Source organism: Neolamprologus brichardi, chromosome 10 (assembly GCF_056152115.1).
Source record: "Neolamprologus brichardi isolate AB-2024 chromosome 10, ASM5615211v1, whole genome shotgun sequence".
Taxonomy (NCBI): domain Eukaryota; kingdom Metazoa; phylum Chordata; class Actinopteri; order Cichliformes; family Cichlidae; genus Neolamprologus; species Neolamprologus brichardi.
Window position 1 is genome coordinate 30,960,893 of NC_142113.1, and position 24,098 is coordinate 30,984,990.

The window sequence follows — 24,098 nt, forward strand, 5'->3', positions numbered from 1 at the left end:
TATGAATTTCCATCTAAATATGCACATTGAGTGGTTGATTAGACTAGAAAAGCAGTACATAAAAGCTTATTTATCATTTACTGTCACTGAAGTTCTCCAACTTGTGGAGATGACAGGTGGAAAAACCTCAGGGAAGGTTTTCAAGTTAACTGTTTTTAGCTGTTCTCTTTCCTCTGGCATCAATTAGGGCTGTTTTCTCAAAGCCGGTCGCATGAGTCATTCACCCACAAGGTGTCCGTTGGCGGCTGAGTTGGACGCATAAGGTTATGGCATTAGGCTACGTTCACACTGCAGGCGAAAGCGCATCAAATCTGATTTTTTTGACCCTATGTGACCCATATCCGATCATGGTGTGACAGTGTGAACGGCACAAATCCAATATTTTCAAATCCGATCTGGGTCACTTTCGTATGTGGTACTGAATCTGATACATATCCGATGTTTTAGAAAGCGACTGCTGTTTGAATGGTCATGTCGCATTAAATCCGTCTTTTACGTCACTGACACAAGACAGATGCCAATTATCAGCGCCGGAGAAGCGCCCGATAAGACATCACGAACGCTTCCTGGCCATCCAGTGTAGATGTCAGTGAAACTGTTGGGAAGACAACGTGAACATTTTATTTGTACTGTATAATCTGCAGATTCTGACAGAAATCCGCAACTATCCTTTGAAGCACCGCTCCTCTAAAACAGCAATAAGGATCATTATTAGGTTATTTACATTATTATGTAAATAACAAAATAACTTAAAGCAAAAATTAGGAAACGTGAAGTCTGAAGCCTTTATATTAACGGCCATCAGTCAAACAATACTGTTGCTCTGGGTCTAAACAGAGCGCGTTGTGTGTGACGTCTTCTTTTGCGCATGCGGGCCGCTTTGAGCGTTCACACTAGAGCAGTGGTTCTTAACCTTGTTGGAGGTACCGAACCCCACCAGTTTTATATGCGCATTCACTGAACCCCTCTTTAGTGAAGAATAAAATGTGATTTTTTTTCAAATTCAAGACATAGATATGTTTTTTATTGGTGCACAAAATGAGCCGTGCATGTCACGGTGGAGGCTCTGCCAAACCCCTGAGACCAACTCACCGAACCCCTAGGGTTTGATCGAACCCAGGTTAAGAACCACTGCACTAGAGCATGTTTGCTGTCGCATTTAATCTGTAGTGTGAACAAGCAGACAAAAAAAAAAAAAAAAAATCGGATTTGATCAAAAAATCGGAATTGAGCATTAAGACCTGCAGTGTGAACGTAGAGGTGTCTGTCTCTTCCAACGCGTCATTTTATCAAAGATTATACACTGATGACGAGAGACTAATCTCAACTTTTTCTCAAGAAATTAAAGGAATTATGAGTGGGAGTGAAAATACTGTTAACATATAACATTCTGTGAAATACACAAGAAGGGGTCTCATACATTAGATCAACTAGACTAAATATCGACCACAAGATTACCCATTCCTTTATTTGTGTACAGACTTGACAGCCGAACTCTTCAGTTCTAAAATTAAATGAGTGTAAAGCTTCAATTTAATGCAACAGCTCAGTCATTTCATGTGCTTTTACAATGATAATAAACTATGGTTTTTAGTGACACTGTTAGAGAGGCATTCATTTTTTATTAATACCTGTTTTCTTAGTCTTTTTTTATTGAGGGTGTGGTTTGTAGCAATGTTATATCAGACTGCACATTATGAGATGTGACCAACCCATCTGCAATGCCTAATTAAGCATTCAGTGAATGTATAGCTGAGATTTAAGTGTGAATGCAAATAGAACTGCAAATTGCAGGCAAAGTGAAACATGCTGCTAAAGCCAGAATTTGGCCAACCAACAATAATACAGAAAAAGCTAAACACAAGCTAAAGAGAGACCTGCCAAACCAAAGAAAACTACTGGAGCTACTGTTAAACACTGCAGCTGTCCTTCAAGCATTATTTGAGGCAGAGTAAATATTTGAAGCATGATAGTTCCCAGTAAACTGTATTCTCTCTTAAATTTAATACTTGTGATGAAAATAAAGGTCCAAATCATGATGCTAATGAAGATGGTCTTAGCCATAGTAGAATCTGGTAAAGTCTGGTGGATTCACTGTTGAAAAACCAGCAACCTGATTGTTTGTGCAATGAGGTTGTTGAATTAAAGACACCATCGCCTCCTTCCAGCTGAAGTTAATGATGGAGCACATCACTAAATTAATTTATTTAGCATCGATTTGGAGCTGCCAGCTAAAACCTCGCATTAACTTTTCTAATTGTCTCAAACTCCATCCTCATTCCTATTTTTTGGTTCATATTTTCTCCCAGTGTGACGTGCCAGGACCTGACATGCAGTTAGAGTCCATCTGTGTGTTTCCCACTGAAAGGAAGCGACACTGCGCTGCCCCATTTCCTTTTGATTAAAATTTCAGCACACGTCGGCGTGATATTCCACTGGGGCTTTCTGCTCTAACAAGACCTTGAAAAACAAGACAAGGAGAATGAGAAACTTTTGTAATCTGAGTCTCTGTGAGAATCTTAGTGTGACTTTGCCTAGGTGTTATGCTGTTTCTCTCAGCCTCAGCCCAGGCACGCCACATAAACACATGCAAAATAAGAGACAAGATGTGGGTGAGAAGCTGATTGAGATAAACAAAAAGACAGAAAGGAATTTTAAAAAGGAAGAAAAAAAAAATCTATTTCTTCTTGCTCCATTTCTTCCCATATCTACCGCTTTCTCACACCTGCACGTGCACTCCAGAAGCAGATGCAGAGGACCACGCAAAGAACAAACAGCCGAGGGAATTTAAATCCCAGAAAAGCTGTCGTAATCACTCAACAGAATAATGCAGGAAATGGAACTGGACACCACATTAACCCAGCTTTCTAGTGGAATATCCATTGCCTTCCCACAATAAAGGTGCACACATTTCAATTTATTTCATTTCAATGGAATATGGTTCAGTTGGAAATCACCATCATTCTGTATATGATGATGATGATGATGATGCGCCCACCCAGCTGCAAATACCAGACTGCAATGAGTACAGAATATTCTTGCATGAGCTGCTGGAGACAAGCCAGAAAATGAAAATAATGTACCTTTAGAAGTCAACTGCATTAAAATTAATTTCCCCTGATAGTTTGTAGGGATTTCTTTCCCTCTGGCCTGTGGTAATACACGTGTAACCTGCTAATGACAAGGTCGCAATCATATTTTGCAACTGTCTATTATTAAATTTTGATTGGTTTTACTGTTGTTTTCATCATGTTTAAGTTTCCTGTTTAGCATTTATTTTCATCCTAGTATATTAAGCTTCAATTCTTGTTATACATTAGTGAGTTTTTATTCTTGTTTTAATTTTTTAGTGTGAGAGTTTTGAATTATGTTTCATTGACTTTGATATCTTGTCTTGTGTTTATTTCTGTCAGTGTCTGTGACGTCTTCTTTTTCTGTGTTGTGCTTTTTTCTTTTTGTAGCTTTACTTTAAATATCATTTCTGTCATTCATCATGTCAGTTTTACTTCCTGTCTGACCTTCTTTTCTTGATTGTTTTCACCTGTGTAATTACTTCCACCTGCATCTCATTTCTCACCTGTTAGCCATCTTTAATCGGTTCTCATAGTGTTTGCGGTCTTCCCTTTGTCACAATCCGTTAATATATCCTCATTTTAACTTTCTGTATTAACCTAAATAAAGTCCTGTTTCTGCATCTTGCTTTTGGGCAACATGCATCCTGACAGCTTAGTCCACTCTTTTTTTCTTCTTACCGTCTGCTGTATACCTGACAACCAAAGGGACCATGCAGGTACTGAACATTACAGGTCAGAGAAAAGGGGAACCATTACGGTTTAGATTCTCTCTCGCCATCATGACAGACAGTACCAGATAGTCCAAAGCCACCTAATAAATCTGAATTTTCTGAGTTGGTGTTTCGAGAAAGTCAGTCAAGGGTCCCAATTTGCTTGAGCCAGAGGGTACCGTTTTGCTTTCATGGATCCTTCTATCTTTGTCGGTAAGACTCGACTGCTGCTATCCCATTGAGTCTAGGGCATCCAATGTTATCTAAGCCCGAGTGCCTCCGACTAAGCCGCCTTAAGATCTCCAACTTTAACATCATCGGCCTATCTGCTTTGTCACCAGCCGGCTGTCCAGAAGGTATCTGCCACCTCCGCTGACGTATGCCAGCAGCATATATCCTGAGAAATTGCCCCCAGGTCAGCCCTCTGCTCTGCCCTTCATATAGGTCGATCCCCTGCTCTTCCTGTCCCACTGGTTGACACATTGAACTGCTTGTTTGCACTGTCCCGTGGCTGAGTCAACTCTCTGAACCTGCTACTTCAACTCTCCTCCTTCCCGTTTTAGTTTTGATTACTGTTGGAGATTGAATTTTGTTATTTTTACATTCTAAGTTCTGTTGTTTAGGGTTTTTTTGTTAAGTTCACTCATGTTCTTGTATTTATTATGTTACACCCCAGCCCAGGGAAAACCGGTGTGCAACATAAGGAAAATAAAAATAAGGAGAAATGCCCCAACACCCCCTGCTCTCAAGGAAGACGAACCAACAAAAAACAGCTACCACGGATTTCACAACAGCCAGTCAGTTTATTAAGTCCCAAACGGTAGCAGGCATCAGGGTGAGCATGGTCAAAACAACAAACAAAAACTCTAGAAATGAAATGCAGCTGGCTTACCTTCACAGAAAACCCCAAAAGAAAATTACAGGTGTCTTACCTGCCTCCTTAACCAAAAACAGGAGAAAAGGTTCCCAAAGAAAAATGGCTTCTCACCCCTACAGCTACCGAGTAAAAAAAAAAAAAAAAAAAAAAAAAAAAGTATCGACAACTATTTACATCTATATACAACAAACTATTTACAACACGGCAAAAGCTGCCAGAATACAAATTCACACAGAGCCACATGCACAGTTCGTTGGGAACAGGAAGTAGGCGGGGGGCGTGCCGGTTGAAAAGGGTCCTCATTTATAGCCGGCCTCTCCCAGTCCTCCACCAATGGTCAGCCTCCACCTGGAACTCACATGGCAGCAATAACACAGGACACAAACTATGCCACCCTCTCAAAAAACACAGTATAAAAAAAAATATCCATGACACTGAATCATAACAATTAGCTTCGTCTCTTTAGAGTCTTCTTGTTAAGTGTCCATCTCTGTGTTAGATGTGTCCCTGTTGAATTACTTGCTGATTTATTTTGTAGCTCTCCATCCCCAGCGTTGTGCATTTAGTTTACTTATGTTCTACTTTTTCTTCATCCTTAATTAGTGTCACATGTATCTAGTTTTACCAGCATTTCCCTGATATCAGTGATTAGCCTTCAATATGTGTTAAAACCCTGATTTTGTCTGCTGGTTTTTGGATTTTATTGCCTTGGTTTTTGAACTCTTATTAAGGCTGATTTCAGAAAAATCAAAGTCTTTTTTTCATGCTACCAGCAAGATTCACATTTGGATGCTCTGTGCCAAACAATTATCGCTGAAGGTTGTACAACAAATGCAACACGCTACAATTAAATATGTTGTATCATTCTACAATAGCAAAATTAATCTTTACAATTAAGAGTCAATTAAAAACAATTAAGTCACAATTTATAATTATATATAATAATTCTGATAGAATGGGATTAAAATGCTTGATGTATCATGAATATTTTTATTGCCAATTACAAAATTAAATTCTTCTTCACCAAAACCAACCAGTATCTGAGCTTTATTCATCCCAAGGCTCCTAAATTACATTTTTTTTTCCTTATATTTATGATAACACAACGTCCAATCACAGTACACTAAAATCAGACATGTAGCTGTTTTCTAAAGATTCAAGTAAACCCAACCAGAACTCTCTTGTGTCTCACAGCGCCTCACCTGCTGCTAAGTAACTAAACGCAACCCACAGGGATTTCTGACCTTTGCTTGCCCACGCCAACAGTTGAAAAAGATTCAGTTCAGTTGTATTTTTTAAGCATCAAACGCATCAACTGTAGCCATCTCATACAAGCTGCTATAAGTAGCTCTGTTCAAAAAGAAAAACAGTAAACACAGCTGTCTTTATTCTTCTCCGAGTTTTCGCTGCCTCCCTGCTGTGTGTGCTGCTGCTACTGTTTCTGATGGCTATCATCACAGAGATGAGGTTTCACACTGGCACAAATACTTTTCTGCACTTTCTAACACATAATTATTCAAGGTGCAGTATAAAGTAGCGACCACTGGATTAACCATAGCACTAACACGTAGCTAAGTAAAAAAAAAAAAAAGGTTCTTTTTAGGCCAAAATTCACATTTTTGTTAAGAGAGGGGAAGAAAGTAAGATATTTCACATACAGCTCTGCTCTCTTCATCGTGTATCTTTTACATACAGCACTTCAAACAGTGCTGTATGCTTCCCAAACACAGTTAAGTCATTACCACACATGCAATGCAGCCTTGCACTTATTTAGACATTACCCAGTGGGGGTGCATGTCAGAACAGTTCAACTCAGTCAAACCAGAAAGGAAACTGGCTTTGACCTGCCAGCTCCTTAGCACAAAGTCAATTTGATGGATGCAGCAGAACAACTTTAGACAATGTCCCAACCTTTTCTCATCACTGGTTACTTTATTTAAGAAAAAAAAAAAAGAAGTTCTGATAGTCCTGCACTGGTTTGTTGTCATTTTGCAGTTTCTGCCCGAGTCCAGAAGGACCTGAGCTTTATATTTCTCTGAGAACGTTCTAACTGCCTGTGTTAACTCCCGTGTCTTCCTCTATTTCTAGTGTGAGATCCTGTGGCTGAAACATTGATTATGGTGACCCTCTAATGCACTCCTGTGTGGAAAAACAAGTCAGTGGCCTCTCCCTCACCGCACTCTCACTCACCAACTGGACTTTCCTTGTAGAATCTCCCTATTTGGACTTCTTGGACTAATAGCTCTCTCCTCTCTTCCAGAGTCAGACCAGCTACCCAGTAGAGGTGGGAATCACCATACAACTCACGATACAATATTATCACAATACTTAACTCACGATACGATATTATTGCAATTTTTTCAAATATTTTGTGATATTCAGATTCTGTACAAAAAGGTAAACTTTATCAATATTCATTTTCTCTAATATCAAAGTCTCACACTCAGTCTTTCTCTCATTTCAGTTTGATTGTTGACAAACTGAACGGTTTGTATTACAGTCTAGTCCAACTTAACTGAATCAACCATCTGGTACAATTATAGCTATTCTGAACTATGCAGTTTATGAAAACTATGCAGCCCCTTCAGCAACTGAAGAATTTGGAAGTAAATTAAAATAAAATATAATTTTACATTAAATAAAAAAGTTTTAAACTTGATTAAAATAAAACATGTCTTAAATGAAAATAAGTAAACTGTCATGTTTATTGCTGCCATAAAAAAAAGTTAAACACATTTGGACAGTGAAGGAATGTCAGGATTCTTGCTCAGAAAAAGGATCAACATGCTCTGAAGTCAGAGCACAAAAAACATTTTTGTAACAAAATATCGATTTCTGCTCGATACATTATTAGCAAACAAAATATCACGATGCTACACAGTATCGATTTTTTCCCCCACCCCTACTACCCAGTGTGACCTCAGAATCCTCTCTATTAAACTGATAATCCAGTCTATTTGAGTCTCGTGTCTGAGTTCACCAATACAAATGGGCCGAAGTGTCCTATGACATAAATGTGGTGACTGAGTGGAAAATAAGAGACTGTAAAAGAATGACCAACATGACAGCTAACAGAAGCAAACTTCCACTCGAGGAGAGAGAGAAACTAAATTGAAACTGTCACTGTATGCATACATTTTAGATGTTTTTAATCAGGATAAACTAACCATCACGCGTACAACACAAGACTCCAGTCAAGCTGATCTTACTTTCTTGACAGCTTTCTGGTGAGAGAGCCAATATTACATTATAATGTAAACAACAGGGTTCTTTGTATTTGCCCTTTAAAAAAAGAAAATCAAAATTGGTACAAGGTTTTGATTTAATGTCCATTTTTGCCAAGAAACGGTGCTGACATTAATTTTACTCTCTTCTCTGCAGTCATACGACATAACAGCCCAGAATATGCACTGATATAGAAACTGGCATACTGAAAGTAATACAAACAATACCAGTGAGGTTTATTCAGATGAGACCTACCACGGTGCTCTTGAGGAAGACAGCATTCAGAGCAACAACCATTACAGCTGATAAAAAAATAATAAAATGAACCTTGACATTCAAATCTCTTGTGCCAGACCTTTTGATTCGCAAAGTTTTTCACTGTGTTTTAATAGAAAGTTTAGAAAGTACATGCGACCTCACTTCAGACCATCAGTGGCATTTTGTTCTATCACGCATTTCTCTGGAGAAATGTTTCGGCCCTGTGCCACACAACTTCACCAGAAGAATATAAAACATGCTTAGGTGAGTCTTTGCAGAACATGTGACATCTTGACAGTGACAGTCCACATGCTTAGAGTTAGTCTCGCTTTGTGGAGTTTGCATGTCCTCCCTGCATCTGCGTGGGTTCTCTGCCTTCCTGACAGTCCAATGACACGCGCAGGGCTGCGTTTATTAGTGATTCTAAACTCACCATAGGTTTGAACACAAACACAGGTTCACTGTCTGTGTCTATGTGTTAGCTAACCTCCCCACCCCAACAACAGGGTTATGCTCCTACCCTTAAGAGTAATAAATTTTAAAAAATACAGTATCACCACCACTATCTTAAAACCACTGTTATTTCTAATGGCTTTTTAAGAGCTTGGCAGTTAGACCTTGCTAAGAATTGGCAATATCTCCCTGAACTCCAGATAAATAATTTCCAACAGATTATATCGGACAGGTTTTCAGAACAAACAACACATTTTGAAATTGTAGCTGCAGCTGGCATATTTTATTACCGATTTAAGTTCATTTCAGTTCCCTAACAGGGCTCTAGACTAACTTTTTGACACAGCTGCAGGCGCACCAGCACAAAAGTTAGACGCACCCAAATTTTTCAACCGCATCGCTTAACACCGCAGTTTTACATGTGCACTTCTTTGGGGGGAAAATTGCTGTCCATACAGACAATGATTAACTAACAATCTTGTGCTTGTGCTTAAAGTGCTTTGGCACGCTTTGGCAATATTGTAGATAATGTTAAACGTAATCATCATCTCAGCCTCCTCTGACGACCTGTTGCCTGCCGCTGAAAGGCAGTGGAGAGAGGGGACACTTGGGCGGTGCATTTATCACGACATATAATGTGTTTTCTGGATACACTGTCCTTTTTCAGCATTCAAAGATTGATGGCTCCGTGTCAGAGCACTGGCTATGAATTTCGGACGGATCAGGCCTTAATGAAAAACGTATCAATCGTTCTTTTTATCTTTTCTCATTACCCACAGCTACATCCACTTATGTCAGGCCTAGGCTGCTCACTAGGGCTGGGTGTCATCACTGATTTCTATAATCCATTCGATTCTGATTCACAAGGTCCCGATTTGATTCAATTTTGCCTCAGACAGTCAGAAATATTATAATTCTGATCATTTATCAGTACTGACACTTGTGAGACTTCATCAGAATTGTGAACATCACAGCAGATGCTTTCTGTCAAAGTAACTGAGAATAAAACACAGAAAAACATGAAGGAGATTTTCCTGGCCTGGCTTTTTATATAACAGATAACCTTCAAAATATTCTGCAATTTTGCATAATTTTAAAAAGTTTTCTTCAGTATTGAACAGCAGAAATTAGGCTTTCTTGTCCGAGGTCATTTAAGAGAGAAAAAAAATAAAGGACAGCGGCTGACAATGCTGTAAACAGCGGTAGACTGGTGGGTTATAAGCGAATGAATAATGCAGAAAACAGAGATTTGAGATGCGTAGTTTGCTGCTTCCTTTGCTGGTGGTTCAGTGAATTTTGGTTGGAGAGAGACAAAACCTGCAGCGCAGAATCTAACGCAAAAAAGACGCGAACCTGGTGCATCAGAATCAGTGAGCTGTCAGCTTTCAGCCCCGACAGCGTGTCCGTCTACGTGCCGTTGAGTGAGAAAGCTCAATCCGATGCATCAGGTCCACGCTCTGTGTTTATGTCTTTGTGTGGAATCCATTTATCTGCTCTCATTTGCTGTTTGGTGGTCGTTGAAATTGTTTTATGAGCTTTAACCTGAGATTCTGGCAAAATACATTTATATTTAAAAGTCGATTCAGGATTTAATGAATCGATATCGCTTTATTCAAGCTACTCACCACTCTCTATCCGCCACTTTCAAACGTACAGATGCACAACATGAATATCTGGACCACGACCAATCAGAGGTCCCGCCCCTGATTATCTCTGATTGGTTTACACCACAATAGGGGCATAACGTGTGTCTGTTGTTGACCACACGGAGACTTTCAGAGTTGCAGAGACTTTTTTTTCGTTACTCAAACAGTTGGTGACACTTGTGCGACCTAAGATTTTTTTTTTGTCGCACCATTGAAAAATTTGGTCGCATTTGCCCTGCCTAATGTGATTGAAAACTACTTCTCTGGCTGTTGACTGTGTCTCTCATGTTTCCAAGTTTGCTTTAAATAGAAATCTGTGCTGAAAATAAATGGATCTAAAGTTGGATGTCCAAGTTCACCATCATCACTGATGCTGGCCAGTGTTGTAGGATGATAACTAATCAATGTGTTAGTCAGACAGACACACTACATCACTACAGAGATCTGTGTAAGAACATAAAGAACATGTCTACTGAAACCGAATCAGCAGGAAAGATTTTTGGTATTGGACGCTGTGAGCTTGGTTAAATATTGGAAGGTCGGCCTGAGCGGGAATAAATAAATAAAAGTGTTGAGATGCAAACTCAAAACTAATCCATATAATCTGATGATGATTTTACTTTTTTTGATTTAAGTTATATATTTGTCAACAATGATCAGCACACAGAACATGAAGACTTAAGCCACATATACAGTGACTGTACCAGAAGTTAATAGATAATAGGCATTCAGTCTAGAGAAACATCGTCTGGTTTGCTGGAGGTAAGTTTTCTAAAGCCCATGTATAGGAATTTATTTTATTTATGTATTAATCACATTATTTTATTGTATGATGCCTTGGTGCTACTGGATTTAAACCTGTTTCACACTCATACGTTAAGACAAATGGTGGGGGGCTAGTAAGGAAGTTGGGGGAAGCAGACCACTCCCCAGGAAGAGTCTTTTGTCTCTTCGAGGACTCTGGGAGGTAGCAAGGGAGTGTGAACCTTAAGGTTGTTTTGATTAATGAACGTTAATCAAAACACCGCTCGTCTGCAGGCTTTATTTAATGGAAAACTTCCACAACACCCAACAGCCACTTATTTTACTTTATTTACTCTTAAATATTGACAGTCTGGTTCCCATAGTGGATGTATTTGTCCTGAACAAGCATTCTGAAATATATTTCATACTTCATGATAGCATTCATTCGTTTTGGAAATATACATTGTGCTTTATTGTTTAAATTAGTTAGAAAGGCAAACATACATATAATACATCTCAGTTGTAAAAGACAACATCACGACTTCCTGCTACTATGTTTAGGAGAAACCAGTATCAAAAAGTATAGCTTTAAAGGTCTTCCTGCAGCTGGTTATTTTGTTATCATATAAAACAAGAACATAAACAAGCCGTCCCTGAGCGAGACCGCAATCTCACCTTCCTACCTCTGGCTAGACACTGGAGAGCCCTGCGATCAAACCCAGCTACACAAAAAGCACAGGAAGGAGGCAAATCAATATACAACTCCAAGAGGATATGTCTAGCCCCGCTAAACATAGAAATGGAAGCGAAGTGAGTTTTTGTCTGACTTCACCATCAGAGACACTTAACTCTGTGACTGTGTGTGTGAATGACTCAGAACCAGCTTCCTCCATCTTTGTTCTCTGTCACAAATGCATACAGTTTAGAGGAATATTAAGAAATTATGAACTTGAATAATGTTTACCCACAAACATGGGAAAAATACTTTGTAAGCAGCAAATATTAGGTGCAAGATGATTGTTTTGATGCTATAGTTGCTATCTATCCAAAAGAATATAACCGACTTCCTCCCAGAGGGCAATTTATATTGTTCATATTGTTATAATTTTCAGTTTTTTGTGCAAAAGTAATTAAAAAAAGAAAGAAAGAAAAAGACGAGTCAGAAAGACTAGTACAATCGTGTGTGAACTGGGTTAAACCTTTGAGTTCGGGGAAAAATGGCCTCCTCCAATGTCACAAACTTCAGGCTATATTCAAGCTTTCAGGTATTTTCATGTCCCTCTAGTAATAAAGATTATAAATATCAAAAGTGGTTCCTAGTTTTATTATACGTTTATGCTTCCTTTTTCACAAGATGGCTCAAGATTACCATCAGTACCAGAGGCTCTTGGACTTGCTCAAAAAATGTTCTTCCTCCAACTTGAAAACTGATCAGAAAGTGGTAAAAAAAAAAATCAGCAAACAAAGAGTCAGCGGGAAAAATGAAAGACATAAACACAATCGGACTGCTTTTGTCTGGCATTAAGAAAAATAAAGTATTACCAGCTGAGCAGTGCATCTGATTAAAAACAGTGCTGGCAATTCAATGTGCGACCCTCTTCTTCTCCTCCATCATATTTAGACACTTGACAGACAAGTTGATCTGAGCTAGAGGGTCAAAATCCCTTTTTCCATCTTCTAAGAAAGCGCAACTTCTCTGTTCACTTAAAAATCCATTTCCATCTTACAATCGTACAATTGTACAATCAGAAGTACCAAAAGTAATTAATGGGTCGTGATTCTGTGTATAAAAGTATCTTTGTGCTTGTTTTTTCTTTGTCAGCTGTGTTAGCTGACAAAGAAAAAATTCACAGCCTTTAAACAACACTTTTAGAAACACTTCAGGTATCCACTGAGTAATACTGTTATTTTACTTGAGTCATGAGAGCCGTTGTTACAAAATCGTACTCTGCTATTTCAGATAAGTTGCAAAAGATCTAGACTATGCTTCAGGCTGATTAACCTCATTGTGACTCACATGCAAATCCCTCTAGGCTTCTGCCCTGTGTCTCATCTGAGCTAGACATGAGCTTGAGGCAGAGGACCTCCCAACGGCGGTCCCTGCAGCGAGGCACTCCAAACTCCCCTTGCAGAGGAGCTCAGCAAGGCCACTGCACAGTCCATTATCTCCCAAAAGGAGTCATTATCCAAAGTCCTGCTGAGATGGAGAGAGCAGGCAGAAGACCACAGAGGCCAGGACTCATGGAGTTCTCTGCTTCCTGTGGTTTCAAACTTTCTGCTCAGATATTGATGGATTACGACACAAACACTGGTCTTACAAAAAAATTTTGGACCGCCTGCTGTGCCCACCAAGCAACATGAAGACCAAATAAAGTCTCGTGCTCCTTTCTTTGGTCAAATTAGAGAGAAATCAAAGATGAAGATATGTGGAATGTAGACAAAGGTTTGTTGTTTTTCCCAAAAGTAACATGGAAAAATTGGCAGGGATTTACTTTACTCATTCAAAAAGTGCTTCAGTCGGTGGCTTCGTTTGCAAAGAACAGTTATTTTTCTCATTATCAGAGCCTGATCTCACAAATGTTATTGTGGCTAAATGGGCATACTGTAGGCTGTAAGAAAGCCTTAAAACAACAGACTCATTGTAGAATTACATTTCCAATCACCACAGGGTTCTTCCTGTATTGTCTACTACTTATTTCAGTGTGTAGAGTTTGTATCGGCTCATGTTTCATATTACAATGCAACAAAGGACAGAAAAAGGACACACTAGGAGATTCAAACTAAGATACAACGTCAGCTGGATATTTCTACACAGAAAAAGAACTTCCATAGCCCTCATTAAGAAACAGTTTAAAACTGTCCTGATATCACCAAAGAGCTGAATGCAGTGTTTTCCCCACACAGCTTAAAGGATGTTAATGTAAGCTGCTGGCAGATCCAGCTGGTAAACATTTCGGATATCTGATTTTAAACTGCTCTTAATACTACTGAGCAAGTTAATATATTTTATGCATGCACTACTGCTAAAAGGTATTTGCTTGTTCCAGTGCTTGCTTCCATTCTGCTGAAAGCAGATGGAACTCTGGGCCAAATCAACGCTGCAGGTTTTTTTGGCTCTTTGACTTCAGAATCAGCAAAACTCTAAACAAACCGAGATGCATTACAGCAGCTGCCATCCACTGAACTAAGCTAGACAAGTCACTCTAACTGTGAGCTTCTATTGTATTAATAGGACTTCAGTGTGATCAGTCTGGTGCTTTGCGGTCTTGTCATTTTTTCTTAGCCGTTTGGCCCTTTCAGGGCTGCAGGGTAGCTGGAGCTGAAACAAAGGCCAACACATAGAGACATACAGTCATTCACACTCACATTTATACCTACAACCAATTTAAAACCATAAGGTAACCTATGAACCTGGAGTCTGTTCACCTTCAAAGTAAAAGTGGTGCCTTACTACTAGAACCAAAAAGGTTCTAGTAGTCTGATTGGGACCCACACCCAGTTTCACACCTTGGCTCAGGCGATTAGAGGATCATCAGGGGGGTCCTTTTGTCCCTCTGTGGGGGGAAACTACCACTAGGTTTATATCTGGGACTCTCCACCATTTGACCTTAGAAGTGAAGAAGCTTCTCGGATGAGAGGTGAAACGTCTTCAAGCAACTTAAAGAAGTCCAGATGCTTTTCTTTGCAAGCTCCTTTGACTACGATGACCTGGATGACTGAGAACCTTCACAGACAAACCAAAAAGGTGCCACTATTACTCTGAAGGTAAATGTTCTCTTCCCAGTTTGTATCACACTTTCACCAAGTTTCACCAAGTTCAATGGAAACCACAGGTGACTTTGACAATCTGCTAGCGACAACTTCACAACAACATTTTTGGTCTAGCACCCTTTTTGTAACCAGTCCCACCCAGGGACAGCCACCAATCACTCACCAAGGATTAGACACATTTTTCCCTAACAACCAGAGATTGCCAGCAGGCCATCTAGGCCTGTGTAACTGAGGCCTAACATGAGACATAACTAGAGAGAACCCACAAAGGCACAGAAAGAATATAAAAGCTGTACACAAGGCATCCACTAGCCCGCTCTGGATTCAAACCCTTGATCTTGGTGTAGTGGGATGGCAAGGCTAACCACTACTTTACAAAACAGTGGTTAAAAGTAATTCAATGAGTAATCAATTCAGTTTTATATATGTAAATCCAAATCACAACAAACATCATCCGGGTGATATAAGGTACAGACAATAAAAGATAATTTAATGTTGTTTGTTATTTTTAACAAGATAAACTAAACTGTATTTATTTCCAATGGTTTCGGTTATTTCAAAACCTGTTAGTTTTTCAAAAAGTACAAGACAAATACCACAAAAATACACCCTGCATAATATGCTGGAAATGCTGGGATTGCAGCCGTCACTGGTTGTTGTTTAAATTCACATCAGCTGTTCATATAAGCTCCTTATTAAAATGTCTGAGGGAGAGGAAAGCAGCAAAGAAGCAGTACTTAATGGTCACCGCACAGGATTTCTGGTGCTGCAAGCTCAAAGAGCAGCTTCCTGTCACATCTATAGCCAGAGGCAAAGCTGGCAGAAAGGCCCCAGTATCAGCCCCCGAGCACAGACCAGCGCTAAGCTTCAGAAGTACACTAAAATGGAGAGCAGGTTTACCTCCAGGTGAGAAAACAAATGAATGTTCAACAACAACTGAAGAATTTCCACTACACTAAAGCTTAAATAATCACTGAGGTGAGTCCGTAACTCCGTTCTCACTACAAACTGGAATCTGTGATGTTTCATATCACAGAGGAAACAAGCAATAATTCAGCAATAAATAACGAATGACACACGCATCAACTTTCCTGAAATATGTGAAGTGTTACACTGATAAAGAAAGAAAATTTTCATGGATGCATAGCACATCTGCAGTAATGACTGAGCTCAGGTTCAGTTAAAATGCCACAATAAACTGAACCTCTTTGTCTTTGGTTATGGAGCTCAACGTTAGATGACCATCAGCTGCAGTTGCAACCCTGCAGTCCTCCATTCCACACCATCCTAAATATCACCCTGTCAGCAGAACTCTGACTACAGATGAGTAACGTTGCTTCGCGTGTTGCCTTTCAGCTTTGCTGCCACTAACTAAAGAAACAGATGTGATTTGCAGTGGCTTCCCTAATCCCACATGCTCTCCATCTGCCCCGTTGAAAGCATCAACTTAGGCTGATTTGCAGGGCCACAGTCACGCTGGGTTCTCTTTTTTGAGCAGAGAACACAGAGACAGGTTGTTCCTTCCTTCACTACAGCGATCAATGCTCGGTATGGTTAAGAGAAGCAAATCAATTGGTTTAATAGAAAGAGCTGTCACTGTGCTGCTGAAAGGCATTTAGCCACACTGGTGAGTACAGTTATCTCAAGGCCATTTGGTTTTTAAATCAAACAGTGGATTTTTTTGTTTCTTTTCAGAATAAAACTTTTTCAGTATAGTAATAACATGAAAATTCAACACTACGCAACAAAGCATAGACAAAGTGGTGAAGTGCGGAACAACAGGCGCAGCCAAAGCTTTCAGTCGCGTTAAGTGATTAGTCTCATTCAGCGCTCGGTGAAAGTAGGGCTGACGGTTCAAACACAGCATTCGTTCACACTGCATTCATATTGCATTTAAACATATTGCTTACATCCCAGTTTGGAAAAGTTTCATTCTCCTTGAAAACCACTCAGGTTCTGAAATGTAGCGGCCCTTTGCTACATGCCCTCTCCCGCTCTCTCTTCCCCTCTTTCCTGCCCACTCTTCACTACTAAACTAGTAAATAAGAACAGGCTACATATTACTGCATTGACAACCAAGTCTATAGGGAATAAAAATCAACATATCGCAAAAAAAATGTTTTCAGAGTCAGTGTTGAGAATTTTTAGGTTAAGTCACATAAGTGAGCCTCAGCTTCCCCAAGTGTCTTTCAGTGACAGAGCCCAAGGTTGTCCATTTTTTACCTTACATTTTTACTTTCAGTTGTTATTGACAAAATTCTGGGATATTTTCAAGCGAATAACAAGCTAGTGGTTAAGAACTGACTAAGAGATAAAAATAAGGGAAGAAGAACCAATTTTATCACACAGTAAGCATGTCAGTAATTTTCTGTTCAGTGTAAATCAAATGTGAGACATGCTCCTTAAGTGGAAATCCTTAACCTTGGTGGTGCAAAGCTGTGGAAAGACTGTTGGCTTTAATTGTAGCAGTTTGAGATATTATAGCTGCGACTGAATCTACACATAAATTGTGGAAATGAGTCCTGGGTCCTGGTAGTGGTTTGAGAATTCCCAAATGATGTTTTGTTACTCTTTATGGTTTTATGACTGAGGGTCAAGCAGAAATGCAAAGTTCTAATCGCAGTAATGTGGATATGAAAAAGTGCAAATGAGGACATAGTACCAGAAAAGCCTTCTATGTCCGGCTCCCTGGGTAAATCCATCTAACAAAACCCAAAAAAACAATAAATATAAATGTTGTTCATTTATATCCTGTTATATCTAATACAGCAGTGGGACAGATTGGTTATGAATGAGACTGGTTATGAATGAGAATGTGGCTCACCCTTTCTGTATTGAATACACTCTGATCTCATTCTGATGGTTTAAGCGATGTGTAGTCTACAAGTGAAGCAGACAGAAACCAACAAGGGGAAGAAAATATCAGCTACAAACGTCTCTAACAAGACTTATGTGGGAAAAGCCTGAATGGGATTAGAGTATTGATTTTTATCTACTTCAGTGAAGCCATAACAGCCCACAGGGAGCACTCAGACGCCGAGCACAGACACACATATTGTTCCTTCCTTTAGCCCTTATTTGTTTTTTGTTCCATTTGTCTTTAGCTATTAAAAGTTTACAAGAAACAAACAGAAGACAAGATGAATGTCTGCAGCCGGTTTCCAACAGTGTAAAGGAGTTTCTGTGCCATTAGAGGTTAAAATAAGATAAATGCTAGGGTTGGATGATGATGTGCTGGCAGCCTAACCCGTTTGTCTCCCTCCTTTTCGCTCAGTCCATGCCTTTCAGTACACATGATACAGAAATAATGGCACTTTATGTCAAGTGGGAGTAAACTGGCTTCCTAATTCACAACAGCGAGCGTGTTCGATGACTCAGATTTTTCTGAGCTCCAATACATCAAATGCATAAAAAGAAAAACAATAAGACAGCTCACATTAACTAAAATCCCTGATGAAGGGAATTAAATGCAAAAATTAACACTTTATGCGCATCTCTGCGTATTCAGAGTGTTGTTTAACATTCACACTACCAAATCTATGACTGCACAAGCCTCTTAAGTTTCCTGATGTTGTAAATTCATCTAAGTGGCAAATGACAAGCTTTTCCATCTCTAACTTCAATCCCACATGACATGAACGCAGCACAAGTGAGTGAATCAGAAAGCATTATTGTTCTGATGTTGATGTTCTCGCAGCATGATATGAAATGAAATTTGTTTTGGATCAAGAAAACTTACTTCAGCTTTTTTACAGAGGAAATACATTTTGCCAAAAACCACCACAAAGAGATTCATATATCTAAATTACATAGAAATTGCAGATCAATATTTTATTTCTATAGCACATTTTAAAAGGACAGTGTCCATCAAAGTGCTTCACACAAGGCAGCAAAGCAGATTAAAAGAAAGGCAACAAAACAAGTTAAAAACAATTATAGTTACAGTTACAGTTACATAGCACAACTGCAGACCAGGTGGAAGTCCAAACTAATTTGCGTCAAAAGCTAGCTGGAACAGGTGAGTTTTTAAGCATGATTTAAACGACTGAATGGACTCTGATATGCGGACATCGATAGGAAGATTATTCCAGAGTTTGGGTGCGGCAATTGCAAAAGCTCGGTCCCCTCTAGTCTTTCGTCGGGGCCTTTGTTGCACTAAGAGCAGTAGGTTAGAGGATCTGAGTGCTCTCTTGGGGCTATACATGTCGAGAAGGTCTGTTGGGTAACTGGGCGCCAGTTAAGAGGCGTGCTGCGGCATTTTGAACAAATTGCAAATGCTGGAGGAGAGAGAATTGCAATAGTCCAGTCTCGAAGTAATGAAGGCATGGATACGCTTTTCAAGGTCTTTATGTGTAATATAGGGCTTTGACTTGGAGATTTGACGTAGCTGGTTTTTACCACACTATATTAATGCACAAATATTCCCGATTAACTTGTTGCTTACATAGTTGCATATTACATTTTCCTTAGATGAATATATTTTATAAGTCAGGAATTCCCTTAAATTAAATTTATTCCCTTAAATTACAACGCTGTGATTGCAGCCATTCTCCAACTCTCTGTGAATGGTACTCATGGCCATTGATCAGTGGTCTTTAATCAGTGGTCGTTGATCAGTGGTCATGAGAATTTGCATAATTAAGATTAACCCTTTAAAGCCAGTCAGAGTGGGCATGCTCCGTTTTGCATAACTATTTTTAAATCCCGGTAGATCTGCAACCACATAAGCTAGCGCAATAATTTTTTTTGCATATGAAACCAGAGGAGTTGTACTTACATCTTATGCCATCAGCTTGTCCTCGGTCACAGTTTCCTTCCACATATAGCTTTGCAAAAACTGCATAAAAAGCACTTGCAGCAACAAAAACATAATATTCCAGAAACACGCTTTGCCGATCCAATCAGCTGTTCATAACACTTCCTACGTCCATCAGCGCGAACTATCGCATGTCCGCCATGACCTGCCCAAAATCGGAAAATTTTCACTTCTTGTTTTATTTTGGTAATTGCCTTTCCTTGCATTGCTCCAGGTCCCCGACTTCCTGTCTTTATTTCCCTCAGGTTCTCTAATTGTTTCCAGCAGTGTCAGATTTCAATCCATGTGATTGTTTTCACCTGTGTTCTGTATGTGTGTGTGTTATCTTTCCTCTCCCCTTGTCGCTATCACATCGCCTGTTTGCTTTCCTATGTCCTGTGTTCTTTTCCTTGTGTTCCAATTCTGTTCTTTTGGAGTTTGTTAGTATCCTGATTACCTTCATTCTGGATATCCTGCCATTGTCCTGTAGCTCTTTTTGTTTAATTTCAGTGAATTATTATTATCCACCTCCATGGTATCCTGCATTCAGGTTTATTTTGTCCTAACAAGAACTCTATCCTAACTCAACATCCCGTAAATACATTTAATAATCATAGTTTATTGTATTAAAAACTGTTAATTGTCTAAAGATACTAAACTAACTCTTTCTAAGAATATATTCTTGTCTATATCTAATGAAGCTTATGCGCAAGTTCATAAAGAAGATCTGTGATCAGTCATCTGGCTGCTTTCCTGGGTGTTTGTCTGTGTTCTCTACATTACTACCTCTTTCCCACGCTGTCAATCTCAACACCATCATCATTACTCTAGTCCACTCATCTTCTTGCCCACCTTCTTTGAGCCAATCAGCCTCTGCTTCGAGTAGTTTAAATCTTTGCTCTATGTCATTCTCCCTTTCAGACTTTCATTTGCGCAACCAACCTTCTCCACATCTCTGCTTCACAGGCCTCAGTCCTCATCTTCACCACCACCACCAACCACTCCAGGGAGTCCTGTCCTAAAATCCTATCACCGCTGCAATGTTGTTCTTCCAAGATGGGTTATTGGAGTCTAATCGCCAAATACATTAATTCCTCTATCTCAATAAATAATGTTCAATTCTTCCAAGTGATCTCTCCTTATTGAAATAGGCGTCTGGCTCTCTGTGTTAAGTCACTGGGAGGTTACTAAGTAAAAGCTGTTTTTACTAAGTTCAGCATATGAATCCTAGAGTGAAAAATAAAAACTCTTTTTTTTTTCTTAAGTAATTATTATCATAAGTTTACAACTTGAATCTCTAAGATTCAGGGTTATAACTCATGTTATTATTATTATTTTAATCTTCAGTAGCCCTAATATGTCCCCTACTGTTTAGCTGTTAAATTGAAAAATGGAAAGGAAGCCTTTTCTGTCATAGGCACTATATAAAATGAACTGAGCTTTGCCCCTGACATGTTTTTTTGTGAAGACAAAAGTCATGCTGCAGCTACAAAACGGATAGGCACAATGCAGATGACCTACTGATCATTGTTGCAAACTAATAAAATATAAAATTTTCATTGAGTAAAACTGAAGCTCAGATTTCTTTGACTATAATATGAGACAGATAAGTCCATTAAACGGCTTCAACAGGTACCAACAGCACAGACGTGGCAGAAACATCTAGTTTATTCACTCGTGTATCGGGACGGCTATCGGTAAAATGAGCCACAGCCCGCACTGCAGCATCCAGGTGGATGGGTTATAAAATTCACACCAGTCAGAGTTCTTATGAAGGGGAACATATGCAGACAGGCCAAACTCTTTTTAGAGCCAGACAGTAAACAAGTGTTTTTAATGCTAAAAAAAAGGGAACTTGCTCAATTTTACAGCTACTATGTGAACTTCAAATTTTCATAATTGGCACTGGCTACAGCCCAAGAGGTAGATTTCTTTGTTCAGTCAAAGGGAACTGAATACGTCAGGCAGTAGATGATCAATTCTAATCACTGGCTCTCATCTACTCCGCTGCAACAGTGGAAATGGAACAGAAATCAATGCAAGCATCAATAACAGGAAAGCTGTGATTGGGCACCTTACACTGATGACTGAATGCAAAAACATCAAAAACATTAACGCAGGCTGGCAATCCACAAATCTACACATAAATCATGCTTAAGTGGTAATTTTTACTTCATGGTTTTGAATGTCGTTTAATCCCTCAGAGAAACTGAGCTGATATATCTTCATCACTGAGGGAATGTTAAAGAAAAAAAAACATTTCATGCTTTCAGTGTAAATTTGACGCTGAACGTGTGGCTTTTCTTCTCACGCATCAAGAAGGAATGAATGGTTTTGTCAAAGTATTATGTACAGAGACGCTGGATATGTTGAGTCTAAATACAATGAAAAAGTTGTAAATGGATTTGCAATGTTGAAGCTTTTTTTTATGACAGCCACTTCTTCTCACTTAAAGGACTACCAATCAAGAGAAAATTAATTCGAGCCAAAAATTTCATTGGACTGATTTTAAATTCCAAAAGCCTGTCAGCAGTATGAGCATTAGCAGCCTTCCTCTGTTTCATTTTATAATTTACAAGAAAGAAAAAGAGAACCTTTGACACTACTGGAAGCTTACTGCATAAACATTCGTCTTGTCTCTCTTATTAGAGGTGAGGCACATCGAAGCGTTTGCCAATGACTGACGGGCAGAAAGCCAGTATTGCTGTGCTCTTCACTCGATACATGCCTTCTACATATGATTCTCCAATAAAAGTACCTCAATGTCAAAGAGGAATGAAAAACAGTTTTTAAATTTACAACATCTTCCATGTTTATAACTTTACAACAATGCTGAATTGTAATGGAAGTGCCTGCAATGTCAAGCAGATGCCTCACACCAGCCACATACCTTTATTATTTTATTGTATTTTTGTACACTGCCTCTCAGGTGTGGAAGCCTTAGTAAAATAAATATTGCATTTTCTTTTCAATAGAGTACAGTACAGACACTACAGCAACTAGGATCATCATGGTTTTAAAAGACAAAGCACTTTCACACCACCAATCAGAAAGAATGGTCATGAATATAATTTTACAATCTGGGAGATGCTCCTTGTTATTCTTCACATGACATGCCAACAAATTAGTTCCTTAATATTAATCAATAATGAGGGATTCAAAGCTGACTGCCAGGAAGCTCATGCTGAAGCACGTATAATCCCACAATGAAAGCATTTGTTCATCATAAAGAAATCTCTCAGTTCCACTACACTAAAACCAAGCTAAGCACAGAAAAAAATCAATATCCAGACAGTGAAGATGATTAACTTTGAATGCCAGACTGTTGCACATCTCATTGTTTAATGTGTTGAAATAAAGCAATAGTGCTGAAATTGTCCTAACACCCAACAAACTTTGTCTTGCGATCCTTTAGGTGCCTTGGCTCTGTCCATGGTGCTGAACCTGAGCAACGCTTGGGCGCTCTCCATGGTGCTGAACCTGGGAACACCTAGGTTTCTTTATCCTATGTTTCTTTTTTAGATAGTGGTAAAAGAATGTGTCTTATGGATATTCTCAATAGTTTTCTAGTTTTTTGGGGGTTTTTTTTCATATTGCCCACTTTTAAAGTCGCCTATATGAATATTTTCTCTGTTTCAGATTTCCCTTTCTCAACCAGCCTACTGAAGCTACGCTCTGTCCACACTTTACGAGGCTTTAAAGTAAGGACAGGGTTGCTTTGTAATCTCACTCTTCTGCAAATTCTACTGCACGTCTTACTATTTTGAGTGAATGACGGCTACCTTAAGCAACACTGTGTTTCACGTCTCACTACATTATCCTGAACCTGATCCTGATTTTACAACATATACGGAAGATTGGATTACATATTTTCCTTACTTGAAGTGAATTCTTACGTGTTTTTTGTAGTTTAAAAGTCTCCTGTATGAGAGTGTGGTCTTTGTTTCAGATGTCCCAGTCTCAACGAGAATAAACCGAGGCTATACCGTCTCCCTGCTTGTCTTTTAAACCGAGAACAAGCGGACACAGTGAGGAAACACGATGCGTGTATGTTTTTTAAGACTGCCTTTAAAGTCTTAGCACCCCTGCGTGACACGGGGAGCGTTAAAGCCGAGCTTCTCTTACCTGTATCGGTGCGTCCACTGTGTAGAGAGAGTTGTCAAACACTCGGTCCCTGTACAAAGACCACAACCCGACGTTAGGGAGGAATAACAGAGCCGCTATGAGCAGCCCGGCGAACTGCAGCAGCCTCTTCTCCTTCCGCCTCATCTCTGCGGGAGTAAGCGCGCGAAGCAACAGCGGTGCGAACAGCAGGGTCCCGTCTCACCACTTTTCCAAGCGGAGACAACTTTCGCTCTGACTCGAGGAGCGAGCTGCTTTTAAGCTAACTCTAATACCCCACCAGCCGGGACATCCGGGTGAGAGTTTCAAAATAAAAGCCCACGACTTACGAAACGCTTTCACTTTGGTCTAAGGACAAAAACTAACTTTCAAAGAGTGACGAATGGTGGCATTTGAAGATCATATCAAATGAATCCCTTCTCT

The 24,098-nt window shown here is 39.4% G+C and overlaps 1 protein-coding gene across 1 annotated transcript in view; it reads right to left on the minus strand.

The window, feature by feature from the left end:
- LOC102777993 (polypeptide N-acetylgalactosaminyltransferase 10-like) overlaps nucleotides 1–23,887 on the minus strand; it is a 101,930-nt gene extending 78,043 nt beyond the window's left edge. Inside the window, exon 1 of the mRNA XM_006785139.3 lies at nucleotides 23,679–23,887. Coding sequence (XP_006785202.1) covers nucleotides 23,679–23,822 — 144 coding nt within the window. The 5' untranslated portion in view covers nucleotides 23,823–23,887. The remainder of the gene's footprint in view (nucleotides 1–23,678) is intronic.
- Nucleotides 23,888–24,098: the final 211 nt, after the last annotated feature.